At 41.3% G+C, this 26,805-nt stretch overlaps 1 protein-coding gene across 1 annotated transcript in view; it reads left to right on the forward strand.

The window, feature by feature from the left end:
* Positions 1–26,805, forward strand: part of LOC139445279 (uncharacterized) — a 52,152-nt gene that overhangs the window by 3,798 nt on the left and 21,549 nt on the right. Inside the window, exons 2-29 of the mRNA XM_071226412.1 lie at positions 1,544–1,633; positions 4,507–4,577; positions 4,726–4,899; positions 5,234–5,374; positions 7,999–8,112; positions 9,040–9,297; positions 9,710–9,845; positions 10,013–10,223; positions 10,751–10,900; positions 11,271–11,500; positions 11,913–12,037; positions 12,934–13,240; positions 13,563–13,689; positions 13,801–14,037; positions 15,474–15,683; positions 15,791–16,065; positions 16,579–16,732; positions 17,020–17,241; positions 17,632–17,788; positions 18,187–18,470; positions 18,669–18,866; positions 19,876–20,014; positions 20,677–20,711; positions 21,126–21,267; positions 23,203–23,432; positions 24,007–24,171; positions 24,757–24,928; positions 26,546–26,800. Of these exons, the coding sequence (XP_071082513.1) occupies positions 1,544–1,633; positions 4,507–4,577; positions 4,726–4,899; positions 5,234–5,374; positions 7,999–8,112; positions 9,040–9,297; positions 9,710–9,845; positions 10,013–10,223; positions 10,751–10,900; positions 11,271–11,500; positions 11,913–12,037; positions 12,934–13,240; positions 13,563–13,689; positions 13,801–14,037; positions 15,474–15,683; positions 15,791–16,065; positions 16,579–16,732; positions 17,020–17,241; positions 17,632–17,788; positions 18,187–18,470; positions 18,669–18,866; positions 19,876–20,014; positions 20,677–20,711; positions 21,126–21,267; positions 23,203–23,432; positions 24,007–24,171; positions 24,757–24,928; positions 26,546–26,800 (5,009 nt within the window). The remainder of the gene's footprint in view (positions 1–1,543; positions 1,634–4,506; positions 4,578–4,725; positions 4,900–5,233; positions 5,375–7,998; positions 8,113–9,039; positions 9,298–9,709; positions 9,846–10,012; positions 10,224–10,750; positions 10,901–11,270; positions 11,501–11,912; positions 12,038–12,933; positions 13,241–13,562; positions 13,690–13,800; positions 14,038–15,473; positions 15,684–15,790; positions 16,066–16,578; positions 16,733–17,019; positions 17,242–17,631; positions 17,789–18,186; positions 18,471–18,668; positions 18,867–19,875; positions 20,015–20,676; positions 20,712–21,125; positions 21,268–23,202; positions 23,433–24,006; positions 24,172–24,756; positions 24,929–26,545; positions 26,801–26,805) is intronic.

Genomic DNA, 26,805 nt, shown 5'->3' on the forward strand with positions numbered 1-26,805 from the left:
CCAACTGTTGTCGACATGTCCCTACTGTTGCCAACATGTCCCTACTGTTGCCGACATGTCCCTACTGTTGCCGACATGTCCCTACTGACGACGACATGTCCCAACTGTTGTCGACATGTCCCTACTGTTGCCAACATGTCCCTACTGTTGTCGACATGTCCCTACTATTGCCGACATGTCCCTACTGACGACGACGTGTCCCAACTGTTGTCGACATGTGCCAACTGTTGCCGACATATCCTTACTGTTGCCGACATGTCCCAACTGTTGCCAACCTGTCCTTACTCTTGTCTACATGTCCCTACTGTTGCCGACCTATCCTTACTGTTGCCGACATGCACAAAAACAAGGTTTAAGGCGCCTTTCAGGTAGGGGCATCCCGATCAGCTGAAACCAGGTATTTTAAGGAAGCTCCCAGCACCCTCACGAGGCTATGGGAACAGCATGTCAACACGTCATCGGCTCAACGATATATGTTCTGTTATTTTAGTATGTACGGTTTTGTTCCACATATCCATGGATGGAAACTGGTTAGTTTTCATAAAGTGAACTATTGTGGTCCATAATTCATACTTTTTTGCAAACTGAGTGTGTTACATACTTACTTTTGTCACTCCCTTTTATATATTGAGCACACTTGAAATAGAACCCTTTTCATGGCATATCTGTGGCTGCTTCTACACATCCTTCCAAGGATTGAGTCAAAAGTTGCTATCATCTGTGTCATAATTAGGTCTGTGTTTAAAAATTCTTTCTAATAGTCAACTTTCAATTCATGTCGAGCAATATTTCAGACGTTCCTGCTGTTTGTGTATTCATTCAAGTTTTGAGGTACAATCGAGCATGCTCATTCCCTCGAAGATTTCAAAGAGCATCCTACGACTCTTGCTCAAAAGCTGTTACAGCATCCAAGGCCTGTGGATGTGGAGGCATTTCCAAATTTGCGCATCAATGACAAAACTAATGTTCAATGCAATTCACTTTTGTTACCTGTACCATATGTTTTTTTCAGGTAAAACATTGACTTTCCTTTGCAGTTACCACAGTTATCTAGTTTCACTGACGTTAGGAAATAGTAAGTCGCATTGCTTGTGGACAACTGACTGACTTTGAATGTGTTTGTGACGTGTGTCACTGGAGGAGCAGGATACGCGAACCATTCCGCAAACACCTGGCTTCATCAATATTTGATAATGATTCATAAACACACACTCATGATGTGCTTTTGGCCGAGTTTTCTTATAGATGTAGAAAGGATTTTGTCACTTTTATTCGTTTTGTTAACTTGGGTGAGCGAGCATATTCGTGAACGCACTTAAAGTATCTGAGCTATTTGCTTGGACTATGGAAACCATGCAGTGCCAGAATCAATAGGAATGGGTTATGTTGTTTTTTACACGAGAAAAACTGCTTTGAACACCATTGCCATGAACTGTAAGATGAACTTGGAAATCTTAATTATGTGTTAACTCATATATCAACAGACTCCTTCCATGTTGTGCAAGTATGTTATAAGTCACATTCACGTTTATCTTTGTTGCAGGATAAATGTCATCACGAACGTCCAGTCACGCCGGGTGACATCTTATACGACGTGCAATTTCTGGTACTTGGATCGGTGCAGTAGACACAGGTAATAGCCAGCTGTCATACAGGTATTGATCAGATGTAATACATGTATTCACTGCTTTACATATATTGTCATATATATATTGCCTAACTGCCATACAGGTAGTCAGCATCTGTCATACATGTAATCACAAATTGTCATGCAGGTAATCTCAATCTACCATATATACCAACAATGTCATACAGGAAATGTCATACTGCAATACAGGAAAACACTAACTGTCATACAGGAAAACACTAACTGTCATACAGGCAAATGCTAACTATCATACAGGTAATCACTAACTATCACGCAAACCGTTATACAGGTAACTCACTAACTGCCATTACAGATATTCCCTTACTGTCACAGAGTTAGTCACTTATTATCACGCAGGTAATCACTAATTGTCACGCAGATAATCTCAATCTACCATATATACCAACACGCTCAAACGGGCAAACATTAACGTTCACACCGGCAAACACTAACCATCATACAGATAACCACTAACTGTCATACAGGTAATCACTAACTGTCATATAGATAATGACCAGCTGTCATACAGAAAACCACTGACTGCCATACAGGTAATGGTCAACTGTCATACAGATGATCACCAACTGTCATACAGATAATCACTAGCTGCTATACAGGTAATATCCAATTGTCATACAGATGATCACCAACTGTCATACAATATATATATATATATATATATATATATATATATATATATATATATATATATATATATATATATATATAAGCAACAAATTAACATTAACAACAACAGGTAATGGATTCCAAGAAGCGCACAGATAATTTGATGAAGCCAGGTGTACAGTCAAATAACAGACAGGCAATAAAGTCAGATGTACAGTGAGGATTAAAATGTTGTAACAGGCTAAGAGAGAGTATTTATGGTTGTCAGTTTCTTTATTCCGAGGAACGCTACATTTCGGAGTATGTAAACTACATGTGGGCATTAGCATCAGAAGATACCAGTCGGCTATGAACCGTGACCAGGGAACGTATCTACCTTGTGCTTGACCTATTGATTAATTCAGCTGTGCCACGTCTATCTGTCGCTTTATGCCTCTATGAAGACTAATTAATCCTGCTGGCTTCTATTTGTCCATGGTTAATTTACCTCTGCCCTCCAATCTGTCCATTACTCATTACCAAGCAGCGCTAATTTATTTCCTGGCTTTTATCTGTCCATTGCCCATTACCAAGCAGCGCCAATTTATTTCCTGGCTTTTATCTGTCCATTGCTCATTACCAAGCAGTGCTAATTTATTTCCTGGCTTCTATCTGTCCATTGCTCATTACCAAGCAGCGCTAATTTAGTTCCTGGCTTCTATCTGTCCATTGCTCATAACCAAGCAGCGCTAATTTAGTTCCTGGCTTCTATCTGTCCATTGCTCATTACCAAGCAGCGCTAATTTAGTTCTTGGCTTCTATCTGTCCATTGCTCATTACCAAGCAGTGCTAATCTTTTTCCTGGCTTCTATCTGTCCATTGCTCATTACCAAGCAGCGCTAATCTTTTTCCTGACTTTTATCTGTCCATTGCTCATTACCAAGCAGCGCTAATTTAGTTCCTGACTTTTATCTGTCCATTGCTCATTACCAAGCAGTGCTAATCTATTTCAGGCTTCTATCTGTCCATTGCTAAAGACTAATCAGCCGCTATTCAACTGTTGACTTGTTAAGTTTCCACCATTATTATCTATTTATTTGTGTGGTTTTCACATGTACATATATATGCTCTCTGCATCATAGCATTCATTCACCAGGTAAAGGAATAAGCACGTACTCCGAAACGTGTGTTCCTCATAATAAAGAAGTTGACATCCATAAAGTCTCTCTCGTGTGTGTCACCTCTAAATGCCATTCAAAGACTTGTAACAAGTCGATTGCTTACTCATTAGAAAGTGTGTGTTACTTGATAAGATCTTCATAGGCAGACTGGATGTAATACTCTTGATCTCTATTGATGAAACATTGATGACGGCGGATGTTTATGTTTTATGTGAAGACCTGGTGTTTGGTAGAGATGGGTTTGGACTTTATCAAACTGATGGCTGGAAAACATTTGCCGGGGGTCTGAGAGGGCTGATTTGCTCAGGTTTTTAAAGTTTAAGGTTCTTTGATGCGAGTAGCTACAGATCACATCGTGTTGGAGGAAGGATTGCGACCATTGGTGTGGAGGGTTCTACTTAGGGATGGGGCGATAGTGAAGATTGTATAAATGACTGCCCGGTGCTTAAGTAATCTGCTGATTTGATGTGAAGTCTTGCTAATGTAGTGTAGAGTGGTGTCCTGGTCAGAATTAGAAGACTTTCTGTGTGGTTGTAATCTTGTTGCTGGGGTCTGAACGTCCGGGAACGGGAGTTGTTGCTTGTTCTCTGTCTCCATGGTGAATTAACTCTGGGGTGTTAAGGTGCTTAGGTAGTGAGGTGGGATCCTATCCTTTTGAACATGACAACTAACGTGTTCCAGCAAATGGGTTGGATATGGGATGTAGAGAGGGCTTCTTCTGTGTCTCTGAATGGGATCTTTCTCTCTGTGTACAGATAGTGTAGGTTGTACATACATGGGATCTATCTCTCTGAGTACAGATAGTGTAGGTTGTACATACATGGGATCTATCTCTCTGTGTACAGATAGTGTAGGTTGTACATACATGTGATCTATCTCTCTGCGTGTAGATAGTGTAGGTTCTACATACATATGATCTATCTCTCTGTGTACAGGTAGTGTAGGTTGTACATACATGGGATCAATCTCTCTGTGTACAGGTAGTGTAGGTTGTACATACATGGGATCAATCTCTCTGTGTACAGGTAGCTAATGTAGGTTGTACATACATGGGATCTATCTCTCCAACAGGACAGAGTACTACAAGGTGCATGTGTGCAAATCTGGATACAGATCTACCGATAACCATGGCTGTCCGCACGGTAAAACTACCTTTACGAAAGAAATGTATACTTTTAATCACAAATATATTTAAGGGACTAATCAGTACATTGATATGAACATGTAAGCCGAAAAAGGCTCTGTCATTGATAGACATGTACTTTATTGACTTCATCAACACATCCGTAGCCATCTGCGACAACGTCATTAACCCCAACGGCGCCTGCAACATCAACTACAGAACGTCCCATATCATCTACAGCAACGGCAAAACCCAATACAGTAGCGGGGGCACCTGCAGCCTCCCCGAGATATGCACAAACTGCAAGATGGGCTTCTATGCCAGCCCCAACAGATGCCGGAGTAAGTGGTTAACTGTGAACTTATCTTATATGCACACGTATTCCTCAGTGACTGAGTGCTCACAGATCCACATACAGTCAACTTAAATAACCACGATATTGGGATGATCTGTAGAAATACATTTTGTTTCATTTTCCTGAAGAGAGGCTTGGCAAATTGGCATCTCTGACTGGTTCCTGCAAATAAATCATTGATAGGGTGCTGACATGTTTCAATAATCATGATACATATATCACAACTGGGTATCTTAATTACCTTGACATTCCTTCTGGTCACTTGGTTACGTGCAGTTCCCAGGTCGGTAGTGTCTGTATGCACTATTTTCTATGGACAGTGTGCTCGGCCATCTCCAACTGTGACCTGGAGGAATGTACGTCGCCCTCTGACCAGGTGTGTTCCCGGTGTGAAGGGGTGTACATGGATCGGCCTGGGGAACGAGCGTACGTCAACACCACAGACAATAAATCCTGTATCCGTAAGTATCGGGAATTGTGGAAACCCACTCATCATCTTTAATATACTTGTTATTTCATACATTGCTGCATACCTCCATTTGGACGAGGTATTACAAATGCCTTCTTCGCCCAAAGGATCTCCATAATTGATGACAATAACAACATATTTAAAAATCGAATGTAGAAATTGTTGTAACAGTTGTTCATATGAATGAGTTTGAACATTTGCATGTTTTGACTAGTGACAACATTTAATGTTTCAAACAGACATGTTTTAGAGGTTTTTATTAAGTGTGTTTGAAGATTTGTTGCCCCGTTTTAGAAACCACTGGTAAGAACAAGACTTAACTTTGTGTCGTCGAAAGACATTTAACAACTGGCGCTGGTGGATGGGGGTATACACAGTAATAGGCCAAAGTATCGAACAGAGAGTATAGTACTTGATATTGCCTTGAAACATTTGGTTAAATCAAAAACAGTTCCGTGCGTGTATTAACAACTTTGAGCTGAAGACATGGCCAGTTCTCTTTTGTACTACATTCCAAAGCTCCATAAAATTCCGTACAACGAGAAATGTACATCTCATCAAAAGTATCTCACCACCACAATTTGTTGTTAATCAGAAAGGAAATGTGTAACGAGAAACAAAAGTGTTACTTAACGTCACATAAGATGTTAATTCATGAATAAAAGGAAAAATTAATATTTGCAAAGAAAAGAAACATTATTCGCCAGCTACTCCAAAGATTGTAAGTGGGTAAATATAACTGTCAGGAATGAGATTGACAAATCAAAACGTCTCAGTAACGCTGTACCCATGTCACAGTTAGATGATCATGGTTATCAAAACTGTTCAATATGGTATCTTGGTACCTCTGTCCATTTAGAGCCCCCTGAACTGTCACAAAATCAAATTTACAGTCAAAGAAGCAGCATGCCCATACCATCCCTGATCCGCCACCTGAGGCCACTGTTTCCTGGATGTTTTGCTGATAATAAGATGTTCCTCTTTGCCTCCACACAAGTCCTACCATCAGCGTAGGCCTTCTCTCGAAAGACCAATGAATCCCCCTCAATGACCTCAAGATCCAGTGTGCTCGAGTCTGACACCAGGCAGAGCCCAGCATAAAATGGGGTGAGAGCAGGGGACGCCTTACTGGTCTTCTGGCCCTTAATCCTGCTGCATTCAGTCGACGTCTGATGGTGCTTAGTGATGCTCTGGTGTTTGCATGTCGGTGATGATGAAGAACAGTGCAGTTCTCGCCTGGCCTACAAGGACTGTGTCCTCTCTGTCACTGGTCTTCGTGGACGTCCTGATCTCGGCAAGTCCCTCACATGTCCAGTCAAAGTGTTTTCTGATCAGTCTACAGATTACAGCATGATTAATGTTCTACACAGCAATGCCATGCCAATGTTGTGCATCCCAACGATTTGCCATCTTTGATTTTCTGGGATAGTACGCTTAGGCATTTCAATCATAATCGTTATAAAGACAGACTTTCAAATTGGTAGAACTTTCATTCAAAATTAATAACAGTTAGGAATAATAGTAATAGCATGAACTTTTCGTCATCAAACATGAATTTCTCTTTTAAGACCCCTTAGCTGTGCATACGGTTCACATAAACGCACCCACAAGGTGGGGCAGTTAAGTTGACTACCATTCTAGAAGCAGATGATGTGACAACACACAGGTCACAATTGAAAATCTCTACATTGAATATAAACTCGCAATTACACTTCCAATTTGGTGATGCAATAGTTTTGATGAGGTGAATATATTGCAGGGCTCAGCAAATGTACCACTAAAGATGGTCCCTATCTCAGAGATTAACCATAATTCTTAACAGTTAATATAGTATCAGAGAGAGGACGTGGTGATGACGGGGGTTCACAAAAGTCAAAGCTTTAGTATGAATCTGTGTAGTTCTGTAAGAATTTTTGATTTTTCAACTTCATACCACACCATTCCACTTGTCTCAGATATAAAGACGGTCCTCCCTCGATTGTATTAAGAATTATGGTTCATCACTGAGACAGGAATTTCATGGTACATTGGCTGGACCAATAAACAAATGCTCATGGAATTGGCCCAATCGTCGGGATCTTACCTTTCTTGCGATTACGGAAAGTGTTTGATACCGTTATAAAACATTTAACGATGATCGTGTATTTGAGTCATGCTGATTGTCACTGGACATGTCCGTAAAAAGTAATCCTTGATCAGTGACTCGAAATTCAAAAATGAGCCATCTCTCTCGTTTTAGCCATACCTACTTTTACATGTCAGAATTATAAGTATGGCAAATGTAAGGCCAATTGCCAGCCAATCGAACATGCCTGATTTATTTTGAAACCAACATTTCAAAATGTTTTCATAACCTTTAAGTTTGATTTAATACCTCGTCCATTTTTTTAATAATAACCGGATTAATGTTTTAGCTTTTCTGCCTTAACTGACTGGTGCGGATATATTTTATGACAAAAGAAGTGAGGTTCCAGGGTAAAAGTTATTTGTCGATTTTGAAAATTTAATCACATATATAATCTATTTCAGTTTACAGTTTTAATGGTGCCTGTAGTTATATAAAATGCGACCTAATTCGCCTGTATGACTGACACGAGTATCCTGTGTGTTTTTCAGAGGCATGTTCGTGGCGAAGTGACAGTACAAGGTGCTACCCGGGAGTATGTGCAAAGGAATATGCAAGGAATTGTATCTGTACAACAGAGTTTAGCGGCACTCACTGCGAGAAAAGTAGGAATGGAATACGCATACAAAACTAATGTTACACTTTAGATCTGAGAGGGAAATAATAGCACAAATGTTAATTATAAAGGAATTACAATAGTTTCCAATCAATGGTTTTCTTGATATCCTGAAAACATTAAATGTGTCAATTACGTCCTGCAGACAGTGAGGTGAACGGTTTCCACTCAACCATCTCTATACCCTTGCTGCCTGGGTCAGAGTAGGACGCCAGTGCCCCAATCTTCTTGATCAGGGTTCAACTTGGTGACTTGGCTGATTGCAGGAACTCGTACGCCAGTGGCGTGGATAGTAACTGTTGGTGATGTCACGGATTAGCCGGGTCCAGGCCATTGATATATCTATTTCTGCCTGCTGTTTAAACAACATTCACTAATCCACTCTTATCTATAAATACCTATTAGGTTTGCTGCAGAAGGCGATCGGGTTCAACATTGTTTTGTTTCTGAAATTACGTCACCACCTCCATCGCTCCTATCTGTAGCTCAGCACAGACTTTCTGTTGCTCGTGAGAGGCTTTTTTGGTGTGTGTTATTCATAAAGGGTTTAAAATAAAGATATGGTTGCGAATGGGTGTAGAGAAACGTCAGAGAATAACCAATTTCGATTATCCGTGGAAATAGATTCCTTGGGTCATTTTTCAAATCGTGTCTTCCTGTTATCAGGAAACTGATGAATCTGGCGGTTACTGACCATGTCATCTGAAACATCCGCCTTCCACCTGATATATTTGTAACGGCTCGTTACAGTCTGACACTTGCAGTTTTCTTTACCACTTGCCTTGATTGACAGGTCCTATCAACTTTGTTAGATGCTACTCTTCATTCATTGGCAACTGACTTTGTGGGAGAAAGAAATGGATGTCTGATACACTGCATCATCGAAGATGTATTCACTCTCACCTTTTGTTTTCAGTCGACAAGCTCCCGTCTATTTTGTACAACACACTGAAGGTGACCGGCTCGGGCCTGGACAAGGTGGAAGCCCCAGACAACCCCAATGAAGGAGCTCCCCAAGACAAGTCCTGGACCAACATCAACGACACAAGGATGATCTACTACAAATTCGAGACCAAGTTCATCATGACTGCGACTCCACCACTCAGACAGGCCTATGTTGAGGGATTTGCTGTTGGCATCATCAACGCCAAAGCAACATTTGAAGTTAAAAGAAGTATGAACTCTGTGTTCTTTGAAAGTGTATTCCTTCATGATCATTGAATAATTTTATGCCCGATGTCATTGCTATTTTGACTGTATCACTTGAGAGTGATTCAGAAACACATTCTCATGATGTTTGCATGTGTTTTCTACTGGTGTCACCAATGTGACTGGATACGCTCAATGTTTCCAAAGCACCTGGTATCATCATCATTTGAGAGTGATTCAAAAACACATTCTAATGATACAGAGGGAATTGTACTATTGACTCTTATGCTTCTTATAGTTATTTAAAGGGTTTTGTGGCTTCCATTGATATCATAAGTTATCCATTGTTGGTTGCTATTTGCTAAATATGTTCACTTTGGTTTTATTCACCTTTGGTCCTTTCAAAAACTATCTTTTAAGTTGTAAGTATGTTCCAGACGGCTATGTCATAAGGAGGACTGTACGACCTTGCAATGGCCCCAGTAAGACGGTACCTCATCAAACTAAGTTGACCTGTGAGGAGAACGTGACTGCGGATACCTTTCTCTCCCATCATGTGGAGAATGGAGATCTGTGAGTCACATTGCATGAGAGGCCTTGAACAACCAACATATTGTTACAATAATCAATCTAAACTTATCGAATACCAATTGAGTAAATTTGCAATGACAAATATATAGCAGCCTACATATTATGCAAGCTAACTGAACTTCTCTGATTATCCGGTTTTTTTTACTCAGAATGGAATTTACATTTGAGGCAACTAATGGTGGCTACGTTAAAGTGAGGAACAAGGAGAGCGGCAGTCTCGTGACTTACTTCTACGAAGGGAAGACACAAATCAATCGTTATATCCTCGGGTTTGACTTCATAGACCCACATCACTGCAGTGTAGATCTGAAGGAGAACTGCAGAGATGATATGATATCGCTGGCCAAGACCCACACACAGGTCATTTTAGAACTTGTGAAGAACAATTATTATACTGAACAATGAGTCCAGTTTCTGAATCAGTGTACATGTAAACCAAATAGGGAGAGATGATAGATAGTTGCTTCATTACATAGTTTTATATGTTGCGAACCTGAGGAATTGAAGCTTTGTAATTGTAAAATGCGAGAATAGCATTCTCGTTATTATTCTAGTATTGTAAGACTGTAGAAACATATATATGTTATTTGACAGTCTACTAGATATCTATTGTAGGAATGACCTCATACAAACCTTCTGTGACGTCAAAAACTGTTGCTGAATATTGTAGTTATTATCTAGTCTGTCAAAAGCATATGGCGCTACATGGTTATATATGTATGTACTCTTGGTCTCCAGGCTAATGGACATATTGAATACAGAAGCAAAACCTGCACTGTGCTGGATGCTGCTTGGCTGGCCATAATCGGCCTGATTGTTACATATGTACACATGTCCGTGTGTTGATGAGTGTCATATACACATGTAATGTATCCGTCTGACTGCAGACTCCGATCAGTGTCACGTGGCAGGGATGGAGGGACGATGTCCTGGTGTTCTCCTACTTGGTGTCGATATTTGAACTTTATGACCAACATCCCGACTCTCAGCTCGTGGAGAAATCACTAGCCTTTGAACCTGATAGATACATCGGCGAGGTATGCCATTGTGACAGATTATATGCCTTCCCTCGGTCACAGAGAGTTGCGTCCCTTACAGGTGTCAGGACCATAGAGTCACAGATTGGAAGCGCAGATTTGCAACGAATTTGATCCTTCGTCTCGACACCTCATCAAAGGGGTTTGCTTTATCATGCTACAAATAAAACGGATGTTCTTACATGTTCTTACTTCCCAATCCAAATGTATGATCAACAAGTTCACTAGGGGGAATTACACCCATGCATGAAAAGGTTATATTTTTACTATATCATGATCATTATGTGTGATTGTTTATTGTCAAGCTAGTACATTTTTGTCATCTGAACTTTCACATCTAAATAATACATCATTCATCCTTGGTTTGCAGACATCTTCAAGCCAGTTTCATCTGTCACACCCCGGGGTGTATGCGCTTGTTTTAACCGCTTACGACAAGGCCAAAAACAGGAAGAGTGCTCGGCGAATATTCATCTATGACGAGGTGTCAAAAGTGGGCGTGATCCATGACACGAGGCTGCTAGTGACGTCATCGGCTTCTATAACAACACACCGCTGGCAGTGGAATACGACGGACGTGTCTGTCGACTGGGAGAAGAGGTAAGGAAGCATGCATCCACCAACTCGTGTCATCTACATCACGTAGTGTCTCTCAAGGCATGTGACTGTTCAAAATTGATGCCTTCTCAGTGATCCATTGACAGGGACATAATCGCTACTAGAATATTTTACGACATGGAGCTAGTAAATTGGGTTTTACTCCGCCATCAACATCGACAATATCATGGCGGAGGACACAAAAATATGCGCAACACCTTGTACCCGCGTGGCGCATCGAACCTTGGCAAACGCTTTAACAACTTCCCCGTATAACATCGAAACAGTGCAATATAACTTAACTTCACATAAAATTGTCAAATTCTCAAACAAAATGTAAATGTATTTGTGACAGCATTAATCTATATTTGTATTTCAAGTGCATAAAAATATAACATCCCTATACACTCTACAGGTACATCAACCCCCTCCATTACAACAACGGGTGGCTGAAGCAAGCGGCCTCCACGCATGACGTTACCCAGGACTACGACGATAACAACCACTCCAGGGGAATAGACGCCATTGATCACGTGCAGGGTGAGGACGTCCTTGTGTTTATTAAGCTTCATTTCCCCAATACCTGCCTATAATGGATGAACATGGAGTCGAATTATCACAACTCCCTCAAGGTTGGTAGGTTGTATAGTGACGGCTTCGGGAAAGAGAATACCTGTGCCGTCAGGGGACCATCAGTGGTTGATATCATGAGCAGTAACAAATGCCATCGGGCAGACAATCAGTGGTTGGTTGACAATCAGTAGAATGTTGTATTCACTGTATGCGGTCAGCAAGTTAACACACATTGCAACCAGACCCCAGTTATTCCCTACCCAAGTTTCGTCCATGTTATAAGACATCGATGGATGCATGGAATCAAATTAGATTCTTTTTAACCATTTGTTCAAATCTTGCCCTTAAATTCAACATTACATTTGTGATAAGAGGAAACTCCTTCTATCCCACTCCTGCTCCAGGATCTTGGCTCATGTGTTTTTTTTGTTTATTTTATTTTTTATTTTTCCTTGTTATGCATTTACCACTAGTCTTTAATTTCGGTTTATTAAGCTCAATGTAATGGGGGAAGATTTTTTTGTTTTTTTGTTTTTTTGTTTTTTTTGTTTTTTGATGTTTTTTTGGTGTTGAGATAAAACAAATTTATTAAATCTTTATTCACATTTCAAATAAAATACAATGTGTAGCATTTCATCAATTATACATTATTAAAATAACAATCCCTTTACATCAAACTTTCAAAACCTTTTGCAAATATAGACAATCATAAAATATCATATCGTACTAGTATTCTTTGCTAGGATTGAAAAGTCTGTGGAAGGAAGATGGCTCATGTGTTGATGTAAATCTGCTATCCTTACAACAGGAAGGTAATGATTAGGCTTTTCAAATAATGTTCCTCCCACATTTATATAACACAGGCATAGTGGAATACCGCGCCGCCTTCCTGATTGACCACAGTGGCGGCAGCAGCATCCTCTTCCCCCCTCCTGACGCCGACTTCCAGGGCCAGGGTCTGACTCAGCATCAGACAGTCAAACCGGTCCTCGTGGACGGAGACACCGTCAGGTTCTGGGTCAGGGCGTACGACATCAGGCGCGAACTCCTTGAGGAGAGCGTGACAGTCCACGTGGACACATCGCCTCCAGTCATAGAGAACCTGTGGCTCACCAGGGGAGACAGACTCAACATCAGTGTTCATAGAGTAGAAGAATTCAATGAAATGACGTAAGTTTCTCTTTCTACATGTTAAGTTAGTAAACAGTACCTTCAACGCAAAACAATTGCAACGGGTGGCCCATTTGTCTCAGCCGCCGCAATTTACGTATTAGGTGCGTCCCTCCGGCGTTCGTGAAACTTATGATCATGGGTTCAAATCCAACTTCTCATTAACTACGTTTCTAGGTTTGTCAGTACCATACCCGTGCTCACAGGATTCACGTCACTCCGTGAAGCTGACACGCCTTGAAAATAACTAAAATAATGTTCAAAGGGGCGTTAAACCAAACTCATTCACTCGTTAAACAAAGTACCATGTCTTGCATTTAAGATTTGAGTGGCTGGCGTTTGATGACCACAGTGGTCTAGAGACTGTGTCGTGGAGACTGTACGACAACATCACTGGCTCACACATCTACCACGGAGAAGAACATCTATCAGCTCAAGGAGACACGCAAGTACATACCTTCCTCTGTCATTGGTTGCTTTGTTCTGTTATTATAAATGTTTTCTTTGCTTCAGGGCACGAATACATAAGTATTTATTCAGTTGTGTTTGATTACCCCCAGACAATGGCCAACTGCACAGCGAGGTACGGCGACTATGCACGGGGCGCCAACTGTTACTGTACGCCAGGGACAGGGTGTTACCACAGACACTTCCAGATCAAACCACGCATAATCTCGTCGAATCTCAGTCATGGTGGTGTGTTCCACGACATGCACAAGGGCGTTCACGACTCCGACTACTTCATCGAGATTACAGTAATGAACCACGCCAAACTTAACACGTCGCTTGCAATCAAAGTGAGGATAATTCGTTTCTGTCTATATAACTTTTAAAGCATGTGTGCATGCGACTGAATGAACGACAGTGTTCAAGTATTTATTTATCTAGATTCTAAATGTAACGATGATACTGAACTGAACATACCTGTGACATTGATTAAACTCACATTACACATTCCATGATGTTACTGTCCCTCTAGGTGACACATTCCATGATGTTACTGCCCCTCTAGGTGACACATTCTATGATGTTACTGCCTCTCTAGGTGACTGATTCTATGATGTTACTGCCTCTCTAGGTGACTGATTCTATGATGTTACTGCCTCTCTAGGTGACACATTCTATGATGTTACTGCCTCTCTAGGTGACTGATTCTATGATGTTACTGCCTCTCTAGGTGACACATTCTGAAATGTTACTGCCTCTCTAGGTGACACATTAAATGGTGTTACTGCCCCTCTTGGTGACACAATCTATGATGTTACTGCCCCTCTAGGTGACACATTCTATGATGTTACTGCCTCTCTAGGTGACATATTCTATGATGTTACTAAATCTATAGGTGACACATTCTATGATGTTACTGCCTCTCTAGGTGACACATTAAATGGTGTTACTGCCCCTCTTGGTGACACATTCTATGATGTTACTGCCTCTCTAGGTGACACATTCTATGATGTTACTGCCTCTCTAGGTGACACATTCCATGATGTTACTGAATCTATAGTTGACACATTCTTTGATGTTACTGCCTCTCTAGGTGACACATTAAATGGTGTTACTGCCCCTCTTGGTGACACAATCTATGATGTTACTGCCCCTCTAGGTGACACATTCTATGATGTTACTGCCTCTCTAGGTGACACATTCTATGATGTTACTGCCCCTCCAGGTGACATATTCTATGATGTTACTGCCCCTCCAGGTGACATATTCTATGATGTTACTGCCCCTCTAGGTGACACATTCTATGATTTTACTGCCCCTCTAGGTGACATATTATGTGGTGTTACTGCCTCTCTAGGTGACTGATTCTATGATGTTACTGCCTCTCTAGGTGACACATTCTATGATGTTACTGCCTCTCTAGGTGACTGATTCTATGATGTTACTGCCTCTGTAGGTGACACATTCTATGATGTTACTGCCTCTGTAGGTGACACATTCTGTGATGTTACTGCCTCTGTAGGTGACACATTCTATGATGTTTCTGCCTCTCTAGGTGACACATTCTATGATGTCACTGCCCCTCTAGGTGACACATTCTAAGATGTTACTGTGTCTCTAGGTGACCCATTCTATCATGTTTCTGCCCCTATAGGTGACCCATTCTATCATGTTTCTGCCCCTCTAGGTGACACATTCTATCATGTTTCTGCCCCTCTAGGTGACACATTCTATCATGTTACTGCCCCACTAGGTGACATATTCTATAATGCCTCTGTCCCTCTAGGTGACAGTAGACGCGAGTGCACCGCACCCTGGAGTTGTCCACGATGGTCAGCCTGGACACCCGGAAGTGGACTACCAGGACAGTCTGCAGCTCCACGCCCACTGGGACGGCTTCTTTGACCGGGAGAGTGGGGTCAAGTTCTACCAGTATCAGTTCTCGGACAAGTGTCTTCAAAAGGAGCATTTCGGTTTGGATACGAGTACATTAAATGTACGTGTTCGCCTTCCCTCACATCGAGGTTTATCAAGTTTTCTTCCAGGGCGCATATTTACTCGTTGACAATCACTTACATGCGTCTCAAACCATCACAATTGCAGGTGACGGAAACCTACTCGACACATGCAGCATGGTCGGCATCTTCCCCAGGGACGTATCACGTGACAGTGGTGGCCTACAACCGGGCCCTTGAGGAATCTGACCCTGTGTGTTCTGACGGAGTGACCCTTGATGACACACCACCAGCAGTGGGACAGATTGCTGTAGCCGCGTCTAGCATTGCCCCGGGTCTGGTCACCACCTCATCAGGCATGGTCTGGTTCATAGACAATCACCGTAGGAGAAGCAGAGTTACTGAACCAAATACCCAATGCAGGTACAAACCATCGGGATATTAAGATGTGTTTTTAAGTTATAACAATACAATTCTTGTTGCCTATACATTATGAAAAAGAACTTTAAAGGTAATGTTTGACGTCTTTGTTTACGAAGGTTCCTATACGCCTTAGTGCACAAACGTCACGGAACAGCGGATATCTCTCTGGTTTTATATGATGGGTCCCAACATGTTTTAGTTAGATCTCACGTTGCACAATCAACTGCCATCTTTACACGCAGTCTAATGCTCTAAATGTGCTGTCCTTGTCATGCCGCAGGCATAATTACTGTCACTTATCGCCTTATTGATATTCAAATCTTTATTGTGAATACAAATAAAGATGGATGGATGGCTTCAGTGATCTCGCCACCGACCGGAATGGATTTATCTATAAAAATTCATAAGTCACCAATTTTTAAATGCAACTTTTGTGGTGTTTTTTTTACCCTTGAGCTCTTTAAGCTGTAGGTCCCACTCCGTGTTCATGATGTACCCGGACGAATCTTTCAGATCCAAAGGAACAGCAATCGATGCGGCAGAGTTAGAGAAGTTCCCCATTCACGTGATGAGGAATGGAACGATGTTGGCACGAAATGCAACATTTTGCATACAGTCTGAAGCGTTGTCAAGTTTCCACCAGATATTCATTTCTACACAGCACCACGTGCGAGAAAATAAAATACATTCTACATACTACATGATTACTTGATAAATGCTAAAGTGTTGCGTTGTGTATGTAGTGAGGCTCATGGGACAAAGGTTTTCAGTTTTTCACCACATCTACACCCTATCCCCCCCTTTGATAGTAGTGAGCATGTACACTCTTAATAAATCAACAAGTTTTTAAAAATGCATTTTAAAGATCATCATAACTCGGTAGATTGAGACTCACGTATAACAATATCAGGATTCAGCGTGTGGCTTCAGTCAATGAAATATTCCTCTTTCCAGTTGTTTGTAAACTGGACCGGAACTGACGCGGAGAGCGGTATCTATGACTACGAGGTGGGGCTGATGTCAGATCCTTCTGGTGAAGCAGCTCCAGACATCCTGCCGTACACGTCCACTCATCATCATCCCCAGTACCAAGGCTACCACCCTTCTCTCAGTGAGGGGCAACCGTTCTACATAGCCATCAAGGCCATCAACAAAGCTGGGCTTACATCCATTCAAGTAAACTGATACTAACAAAGTTACCTCCTGATTCTTCGTGGATGAGTGAACTGTACCGTTCAATAGCAGTCAGTATTTAGACTAGACGAGGAAAACCAGTGACTGATAGCATGTAAAAATGCCCATACCATCGTGGTTCTGTGACAATCAATCAGCCAGACTCCCGATCCTGACCATTTTGACAAACAACCTTTTTCAAAACGGAAATTCCATAGGATTCCTCTTGTGTTCCAATTATATTTATATTCTGAGACTCTAACTTATCTGTCCCTCCATCTGTTTGAGTACATGTGATGATACATAACCTATTGAGCTACATGGCCCGTTTTCCTGAACCTCCTTGAACCACGCCCCTCATCTCGCCGCCATGTTTACTCCTTGTTTCTTCAGGTCCTGGGACGTCTCCTCGTGCACACCCAGAAGCCTGTCTTTAACGGGGGAGTCACTGCTGCCCTCACTCCCAGTCTGAGTCATCTCCTAGTGACGTGGAACAACTCAGATGTCACGGACCCTGATGCTGCTCACCTCAAGTATGAAGCTGCCGTAGGTAAGAAGTGGCGGTCTTGTCTTCGTTTTAATGAATCCTTCGATCTCATAAATGCTTCAAATAGTCTTTATATATTACAGATCTATTTATTGCGTTTCTGACCGAGCAGACCCCTAAGGGTCATGTTTGTAGATTTTATCTTTGTTTGTTTGTTGTTAAACGTCACACTCATCACCATACAAGTAACATGGCGTTGGCCTGTAGCAATTCGAGTCTGAACCAGAAGTGTCAGTGCTTGATATTATAAGCAACAATCATCGCCTACGGGGTAAGATGACTCGTAATCAACTAAGTCACAGAGCCTGACCCCCCCCTCTTACTACCAGCTTAGGTTTACTGCAGATACATTCTCACCTGGAAGTCCCACGTATACATTTGACCTTCTCTACTGTCTACAGGTACCTCGCCGTATGGGACTGAGATCCGGCCCTTCATTGCCCTGCAGTCAGGAGCAGGGTGCACAGTGACGTCTCCGCCCACGTGTACAGCAGTAGCTCTCCGGGACCTCCACTGGGACCTCCATTACAGCCACGCCTACTATGTGTCAGTCAGGGTCACCAACACGGTCGGGCTGTCCACAGTGGCGGTAGCAGAACCCTACGTCCATGACGTCACGCTACCCTCACGTGGTGTCGTCATGGATGTTTGCCCTGAAAGTGAAGAAGAATTATTTCAGATCTCGGTCAGTGAAGTAATGCCATTATTTGGTACACTTGATTGTTTATTTTAGAACAAAAGCTCTTTCAGACAGCATTTCTTTTCAGCAAGTATTTCAAAGCAGAATAAATACGTTTAACAATTGATCACCATCTCACTGCTTCTGCGTAAAACCCCTCCCTAATTTGCATGATGGCTGTGACAGTGTCCTCAAACATTGCAGGAACTACGGGACTCCGACTACCAACTGTCCACACGAAGGCTGAAGGCGAGGTGGTATGGGTTTGATGACGACATATTGAACGTGACCTACAGGGCGGGAATTGGCACCAGGCCTGGTGTAGTTGACGTGAGAGGCTATGAAGACACAGGACACTTGCTACAGCATCAGTTCACGAATCTACTGCTGAATACGTCACAGGTGACATTTGCATTAGTACATGAATCTGAAGTGTTGTTGAGTGTTTTACTTACTCGTCTGTTTAATAATGAATTGTGTCTGTAAAAGCAGTATAGACAGAAAACGGAAGAAAAACTTACATGTGTCAAGCAGAAGTTGAAGTTGATCAATATTACACTCACATGTTCCGTCAATAAAATCCATGGTTTCCACTGTCTACTTGTTCTGCTGCATACAACACACACACATATTGTTACGTGTCGATTCCCAAATTGAAACAAGATTTTAATCCAGAGATCTGTAAGAAAAAGAATATATTGTGAAACCACAAATAACCAACAAGCAGAATACAATCGACAAATGTATTCCACAAATTAATTAGGTTTACAGATCAATACAAATTACTGCACAGCAATTACAATGACAGTACACAATAGAGCGGTAGTACACTATTCAATGTCAATATATATTATGATGGCAGTGGTCAGTATCAAATACAAAAAGTAGTGATAGCAATAGTCAGTGATAATAATATATATTCACCCAGCGGCGACAGTGGTCAAGCTCCCGAGATGGGCTAGGCAGGGATGAAGTGCGATCCTCACATGAAAGCTGGTTCCAATATGATCAAATGCGTGAGAGAAACGTAAAGACTCTATTGAAAACTTAAAGGCTTACATACAACCTACTCACCAGGCACTGGAAAGTTACACACAGTGCCGTCACACTAATACCGTCCGCGGTATACCGAACCGAAAGTTTACACACCACTCCAGTATCTAAATATAGTAACTTCCTGGCGACCGATCACTGTCCAAACACAATGCAATGAGCGTCCAATGTACTGTACAGTGTACACAGGTGCATGTTCTATGATGCGTTGATGCGTCCCATTGATAGTTCATTGATGCATTCATTGTATCAGTAAACCATTAGTTAACGTTATACTTATGCTAATCATGATAATAGTAGCAATGACATAATTTCAACATATGCATAACTGCTACATTGTCTGAATGTCTTCTTGCAGAAATATTACACAACTCTTGTGGCCAAGACGGGTGGTGGCGAGGTGACCCAGTCTTCTGATGGGGTTTACATTATCTTCAACAACGCTGACATCGTCGATATGACCATATATGATGGTCGCGGATGTGATTCCATGCAAGGTATTGTCTAAAAGAAGTTCAAGATGAACGTTTAATTATCTTTCTACGGAGTGATTTGCAAACTGAAATGCGTACAGAATACAACTGTGAAGTCAGTCAATAATCACACAAGATAAACGAATAACAGAAAAAAACATATATTGAGACACACAGTTTTAGGCTTACAATCACAAATGACAACATAATGGGTTAAATAAGTGGCAGCAGGTCTTTATAACAAATGTAAACTCACGAAGTTCAGAATTTGTCACAGACGAATATCTTGAACGAAGCACGTGCTCTGTCTCTTGAATCCGGAATAGTGTCGGAAGCTCGGAGAAAGTCGGTGTTTACCGCCCTGGACAAGTAGATAAGAAGCTAGTCAGGTCAGAGAAGGTCTCAAATCGCCCTAACCTCCTTCTTATATAAGTACGGCCTGCCCTCTAGACACTGCCACCTCACCTCATTTCTCGAATGATACAGTCTGTCCCAGAATTCAATAATGCCCACATTTGGATAACTCTGAAACATTCTGGCCGTCGCAGACTGCTGAAATCTGGCCACATAACAGCTTGATATTATACGATCGCTTCATTTGCTGCCATGCTGCCATATTTGTCTTGTTGAGAAATGACCTGCTGTCTACTTTGTGATCACCTACTTTCTCTTTTGAAATGTTGCAGGAACGCAGGATTGGAATCCTACACATCATAACATGGTGAGTAAATCAGCGACTGTGCTAAGATTACTTGATCATGTTTCATAATAATTTAATAATATATCCTCTTGTTTCATGTTTCAGCCTGCCGTGTATGGCTGTCACGAGGACCAGGTATATGTTGGTATATCCTCTTGTTTCATGTTTCAGTCTGCCGTGTATGGCTGTCACGAGGAAGAGGGATATGTTGGTATATCCTCTTGTTTCATGTTTCAGTATGCCGTGTATGGCTGTCACGAGGACCAGGTATATGTTGGTATATCCTCTTGTTTCATGTTTCAGTCTGCAGTGTATGGCTGTCACGAGGAAGAGGGATATGTTGGTATATCCTCTTGTTTCATGTTTCAGTATGCCGTGTATGGATGTCATGAGGACCAGGTATATGTTGGTATATCATCTTGTTTCATTTTTCAGTCTGCCGTGTATGGCTGTCATGAGGACCAGGATTACCAGCTATCTACCTCCATGTTCGCCGCCCACTGGAACATCACACAACAATATACCCACCTGTACCCAGATGTCAAGTGGAAGCTGGAAAGGAGGTTCACTTTATCAGGTACTGATAGATAACAATACGCCTTCATGATGTCTCAAACATGTAATGTCGGGTGACAGCCGTCCTCAGTATGGTTATAGTTTACATAAGATGAAGTTCTGTGCAGGTGTTATATACTTCCGCATGACACCACGTAGACGACAGTGTACGCCAATCTAAATTGTGACGCATATTAAACGTACACGGACTCTCGCCAAAGAAGTATAAACAATCTCACATCTATCTATTGATATGTTATCTCTTGTGTTAAATATAAAAAACGACTTTCAGACTTTAGCCCCTGTAATGTTGGAGTCTGTCAATGATGTATACTAAGCCCATTATTGTTTAATATGTTCATAAATGACTTAGCTCTAGAAATTGAGTCTACATTTGAACCAGGCATCTATTTTCACCTAGAGTTTCTTCAGCTGTCTTTATTATTGTTTGCTGGGGATGTAACTTTAATTGCTGATACTTGATTTGTCCTACAGAAGCGCATGGATGTTCTTAGAGATTATTGCCACAGATATTCATTAACGGTTAACTTTGATAAAACTATAGCAGTGTTGTGGTTTTCAATAAGGGGTGATTTTTTCTAAACATGACAAATGGTATTATGGCGATTTTAGATAAGAATGTGTGTTCTTCTTATAACTATTTGGGTGTATCATTCTTAGAAACTTCAAATTGGTCTACCCACGTATGCAATGCTGCACTTCAGGCCAAACAAATACTGTTTTATATCTTAAAATCACTCAGGAAAGTAAAACCCTTTGATTATAAAGTATTTTACAAGATATTTGAAACTAAAGTAGCACCAATATTGTTATATAGAGCTGACATTTGTGGTTTAAGAAACTATAAAAAAATTGAACAGATCCATATATTAGCGTGCAAACACTTCTTAGACGTTAAGTCTTCGAAACCCGGTCAGGTCGTAAGAGGTGAGTGCGGTAGACATCCTCCATACATATCAGCATATAAGCATTGTATTACTTATTGGTGTAAGGTTATATCATGTGAAATAGCCGTTACCCAAGAAAGAGCTATAATCTGTAATGAAGCTGTAAATGGCAAAATTAATTGGGTATCCAAGGTGCAATACTCTATTTTAATTTGATTTCGACTATATTAAGGAAAACCAATCAGATTCTTACCCAAAGCTATTTATTTTTGAATTTGTATATATATATATATATATATATATATATATATATATATATATATATATATATATATATATATTCATGAGCAAGAAAATGTGTACCATCACCTTAATTAAATGACATTTCTGTGTCAAACCATATCTTCTAAATATCAATATAGATAAATATTGCACTGCACTTTCCCCTATCGTTGCAGTTCTCATACACTCCCTATTTAAGTGGGTAGATATATCAATGTCCCAAGAGACCAAAGATTTTGTAACCTCTGTAACATTGGTCTTATCGAAAACTATTACCATTTTCAATTAATTTGTAAAACATATAATAATCTTAGACAAATATATACCCGGAAAATATTGCATTAAATAAGTTTAACATATCGTTTTTATCATGACATACTGAAACCGTGAAAAAACTTTCATTATATGTATACCATGAAAGTTAGAAGCTTTTTAATGTCCAATGTGGACCTGACTACCTTAATATACAATTGGTCGATGGCCTACATTGCAAAATAAATAAAGAATTAAGTAAAAGTAAGCATGCCAATCTATGACATGTTCTTTACCTGTAATTAACCTGAAATGCAAATCTAGCTGTTGCTTCTTGTTTGCTCGTTGTTTATTCAGATAGTTTGTGTTGGCATGTTGTCATGCTTATTATGTTGTCATGATCATTGTGTTATCATGCTCAGTGTCAAACCAAAACCCCCGCCTAAAGTTTGATCTTTCATATCGAATGAATATCTACGTAATAGTCATATGCATACCTTCTTTACCATGTTCAGATGACCTCTGGCACACAGAAAGGGACTATGAGTACACTGGACACCGCGACCACGTACTGTCCACGGGACTGGATCTCAAGTCGGGCTACACGTTCAGGGCGGCTGTGAAGCTGTGTGCTGTGAACGCCTGCACTGACGCCGTGTACAGTAACGGAGTTACAGTGCTACACCACCAACCTGCAAGCGGCAACATCAGCGTGAACTACACGAACACCGACACAGGCTCCAAGGTGATGAGGGCAAATCTGATGGATGTCTCTACTTGTATTCTCCGACGCCGTTAAGCATATCTAAACAAATGCATGCATTGGTTTCATCATTTGTCAAAGGGCATGCCCTGAAACGTTTGTGTTTACAAGTAACTAAAAAGTATGTCATTTACAGGTAGGGGCCGGGGGCAGCTGAAATCTTGTACTTACATCATTGCTTTGGTCGATGCTTTAAAGGTCACATCGAAGATACACTGCCAATTCATTCTATTTGACAACATCCTAATTAACATGTTGAAATATGTGTCGAGTCATATGAGCGAATTCCCTGATATGATTTGTGTACAGAATGATATTCACGTACAGAGAGCTTACCAATGGATTTCCACTTTTCACCAGTTCTATCTTCATTAATGCCACAGCTTCTAAAATGCTCCTCAGAGATACTGTTTTGCACAATTGCTAACAATAAAAATGATAATTTACTGTGCTTATGAACCGAATCGGCGGCGACAGTTTAGTGGCACAGGGATTATTTTACAGTAAGTCTCTATATAGGCCTTCCTTCCTCACCGTCCTGCGTCCATTGTTCCAGCTTGAGGTGGCCATGGCAAGGTTTGCTGACCCGGGCATGCCAGTGAAAGCTGAAGCGTTTGGCGTTGTAGACAGATATGAATGGAGTTTAACAGACAGTGACCACGACAGCAGGCTTCTGACAACGTGGCAGCCAGTGTCGGACAGCACAACCAGCGGGGATGTGGTACGTTGGATGAGGGAAGTGAATGTTGTTGAAAGCCGCAGTCAGCAAAAGTCAAGCTATATCACTGCGGCCTGTAAATACCAGTGGTTGATATCGTAAGGAACGTCCCACCGATCTCATTTAACTGCTCATTACGACATGTTGTTTTCCTATTGGCCTTGTTACAGGTCCAAGGTCAGTCATATTGGCCCTAGGGTAGCCATATTGGCCCGATCCATTCATATAACTTTCACAGCTATTTCGCTCTTGATGCTAAGTCAAGGAAACTGTATACTACAGGTAGCACCCTCAATTCACACACTTGGCTCAACAAGGAAGTAATTATTGCCTGACGCCGCACAACTGTATTCCTGCCACGCGACTGCTGTCTGTAAACAAACCAGAAAGTATTCGATTTTCATCGCTATTTTGCCTCTTCTCCCAATGGAATCCGTTTCGTCGGATACTCGAGACTGATTACTTTCTAACGTTGACGTCATATATCTACTCTAACCCGGGGAACCATGAGGTAGCATTGTATCTAATCTGGATGACAAGTACAGATAAATCACAACACTGTTACTCCCAACACATCGGTTGTTCCAGATGACATTCCATGTACTGCTGCCCCAACGCCTGGACTTCAGTAAGTGTCGTCGTCTTGCTGTTCGTGGCTACAACAAAGTGGGGCTCTCCACCACCGTATCCGCCGACGTGAGAGACTGTGCTGCAGATGACCCTGCTGTTGTAGTCCCTGCTATCGTCATCGATGCTGTTGGTAAGGAATTTAGTATCAAAGCATGATTAGACGACACTACAGATTAAGGACAATGTTTTGGATATTTCCAAACATTATGGGTTTAAGCATGCGACATTCGGATGATAATAATAATAATAAATGCGGACTCGTCCTTTTGTATTCTTTTTGTGTTGATTGGACGAAACAAGAAATTCAGGGTATTGACACCCTCACACGAAGAATCGTGTCAGACAATAACAATATCATGCCAACCACTATCGCTCTTCCCTAAATCACTTATATTAACCAATCATAATGGGAGGGTGTGGTTTGATTAACGTGGAGGCTCTTCATGATAGAATTGTATTGTGCACTTTTTCACACATTTATTTTTCTGATGATTCTCTTGTGAAGCATGTCAAGACTCGTGTTGAAAACAAGGAATTCAACAGTTTCCTTAAACATAACAATGCTGATTTTGTTGATGATTCTGTACTGCTGGTCGGTACAGAAATAAGTGTCAGCCAAGTGAAGTGCCATATAAAATCCGCCTAGACTCAGCAACACTGGAGATGAAGGTTACGCTTGGATGAAGTCAGGTGGCCTGAAAAGTCAAACAGAAGGCTTTCTGTTTGTTGCTGCTCAGGTCCAAATACTTCCCACTCGAAACCGTCAAAGTGTGATTTTGCATCAAAAATGTAAATATGAAATGTAGAATATGCAATGAATTTAATGAGACTGTCCAACACATTGTCAGGGGATGCCCAGCTTTGGCACAGACACAGTATCTTAAGTGACATGATAGCATGGCTCGATCCTTTCTTCACCATGTTTCGACCCAGTGGTCAGTACGTGATACGACCCGGAATATGTAGAGGGCGTCATGGAAAATGGTACATACAAAATTCTTTAGAAGAGGCCCGTTTACAGCCTCAGACCTATCCATGGCAACAAACCTCATCGTATCCATTTTGATCAACCCAATGTAATCATTTATGTTATTAAATTGTTGTGTCCCTTTTGACATACTAATGTGATTGATAAGATTCAGGAAAAACATGACAAATATGCGGACCTCGCTTTCAAAATATCATGCTTGCATCCGAAATACTAAAGTGTCCGACTTCCTATTGTACTCGGTGCCTTAGGTTTGGTACCTACAAACTAGTTGACTGACATTGGGAGGGTACCTAGGTTAGCTGCTGGGAATAATGCAGTCTTGAGGAGTCTTCACAAGTTTCGAAAAGTTCTAGGTGGGTCCGACTTGGCAGCACTTCCTGGGAGAAGTCCCATTCACTGTCTGCGTGTAGTACCAGCTTGTGCCAGGATAACCCAAACCCTCTTTGCTGCATTTCTAATTGAATTTTAATCTGTACAAAAGTCAAGGGTGTGACATGAGGCCTATTAACTGTTTTGTTTTGTTTTTCATCTGAAAAACGTAATAATGATAATAATCAACTCCCATAATAAATTCATCATAAATAGTTGTAATTTAACCTGCCAGTTGGGCACAAAAGTTATTTACATATTTCCTGTGTTCCATATCATAGATATATCATCACTAATTATTAACCTCTTCATCTGAACCATACTGTGCTATTTTCCAAATATTTCTCCACTCAACGAGTGTCATGTAAGTTACCATCCTGCTGCCAGGCGCCAGAAAAGTTGCTGATGTCGGGTACCCGATCACCCTGGAGCAGAATGAAAGATGGAACATCGCTGATGCTGACTACACTCCCCACAGGAACATCCTGTCTGCTGTGTGGCCGACACTCCGTCACAGGAACTACACGTGGGCAGTGGTGTCAGGTGACCAGGTGGACCCCTCCTCCCACTACAAGAGAGAGAGTCTGATGACCTTCACTAAACCCTGTAGCATCCCGGATGTCATTAAGTGCGGGCACACAGGTAGT

This window comes from Haliotis cracherodii, unplaced genomic scaffold (assembly GCF_022045235.1).
Source record: "Haliotis cracherodii isolate W230 unplaced genomic scaffold, xgHalCrac1.p SCAF_6, whole genome shotgun sequence".
NCBI classification, from domain to species: Eukaryota; Metazoa; Mollusca; class Gastropoda; order Lepetellida; family Haliotidae; genus Haliotis; species Haliotis cracherodii.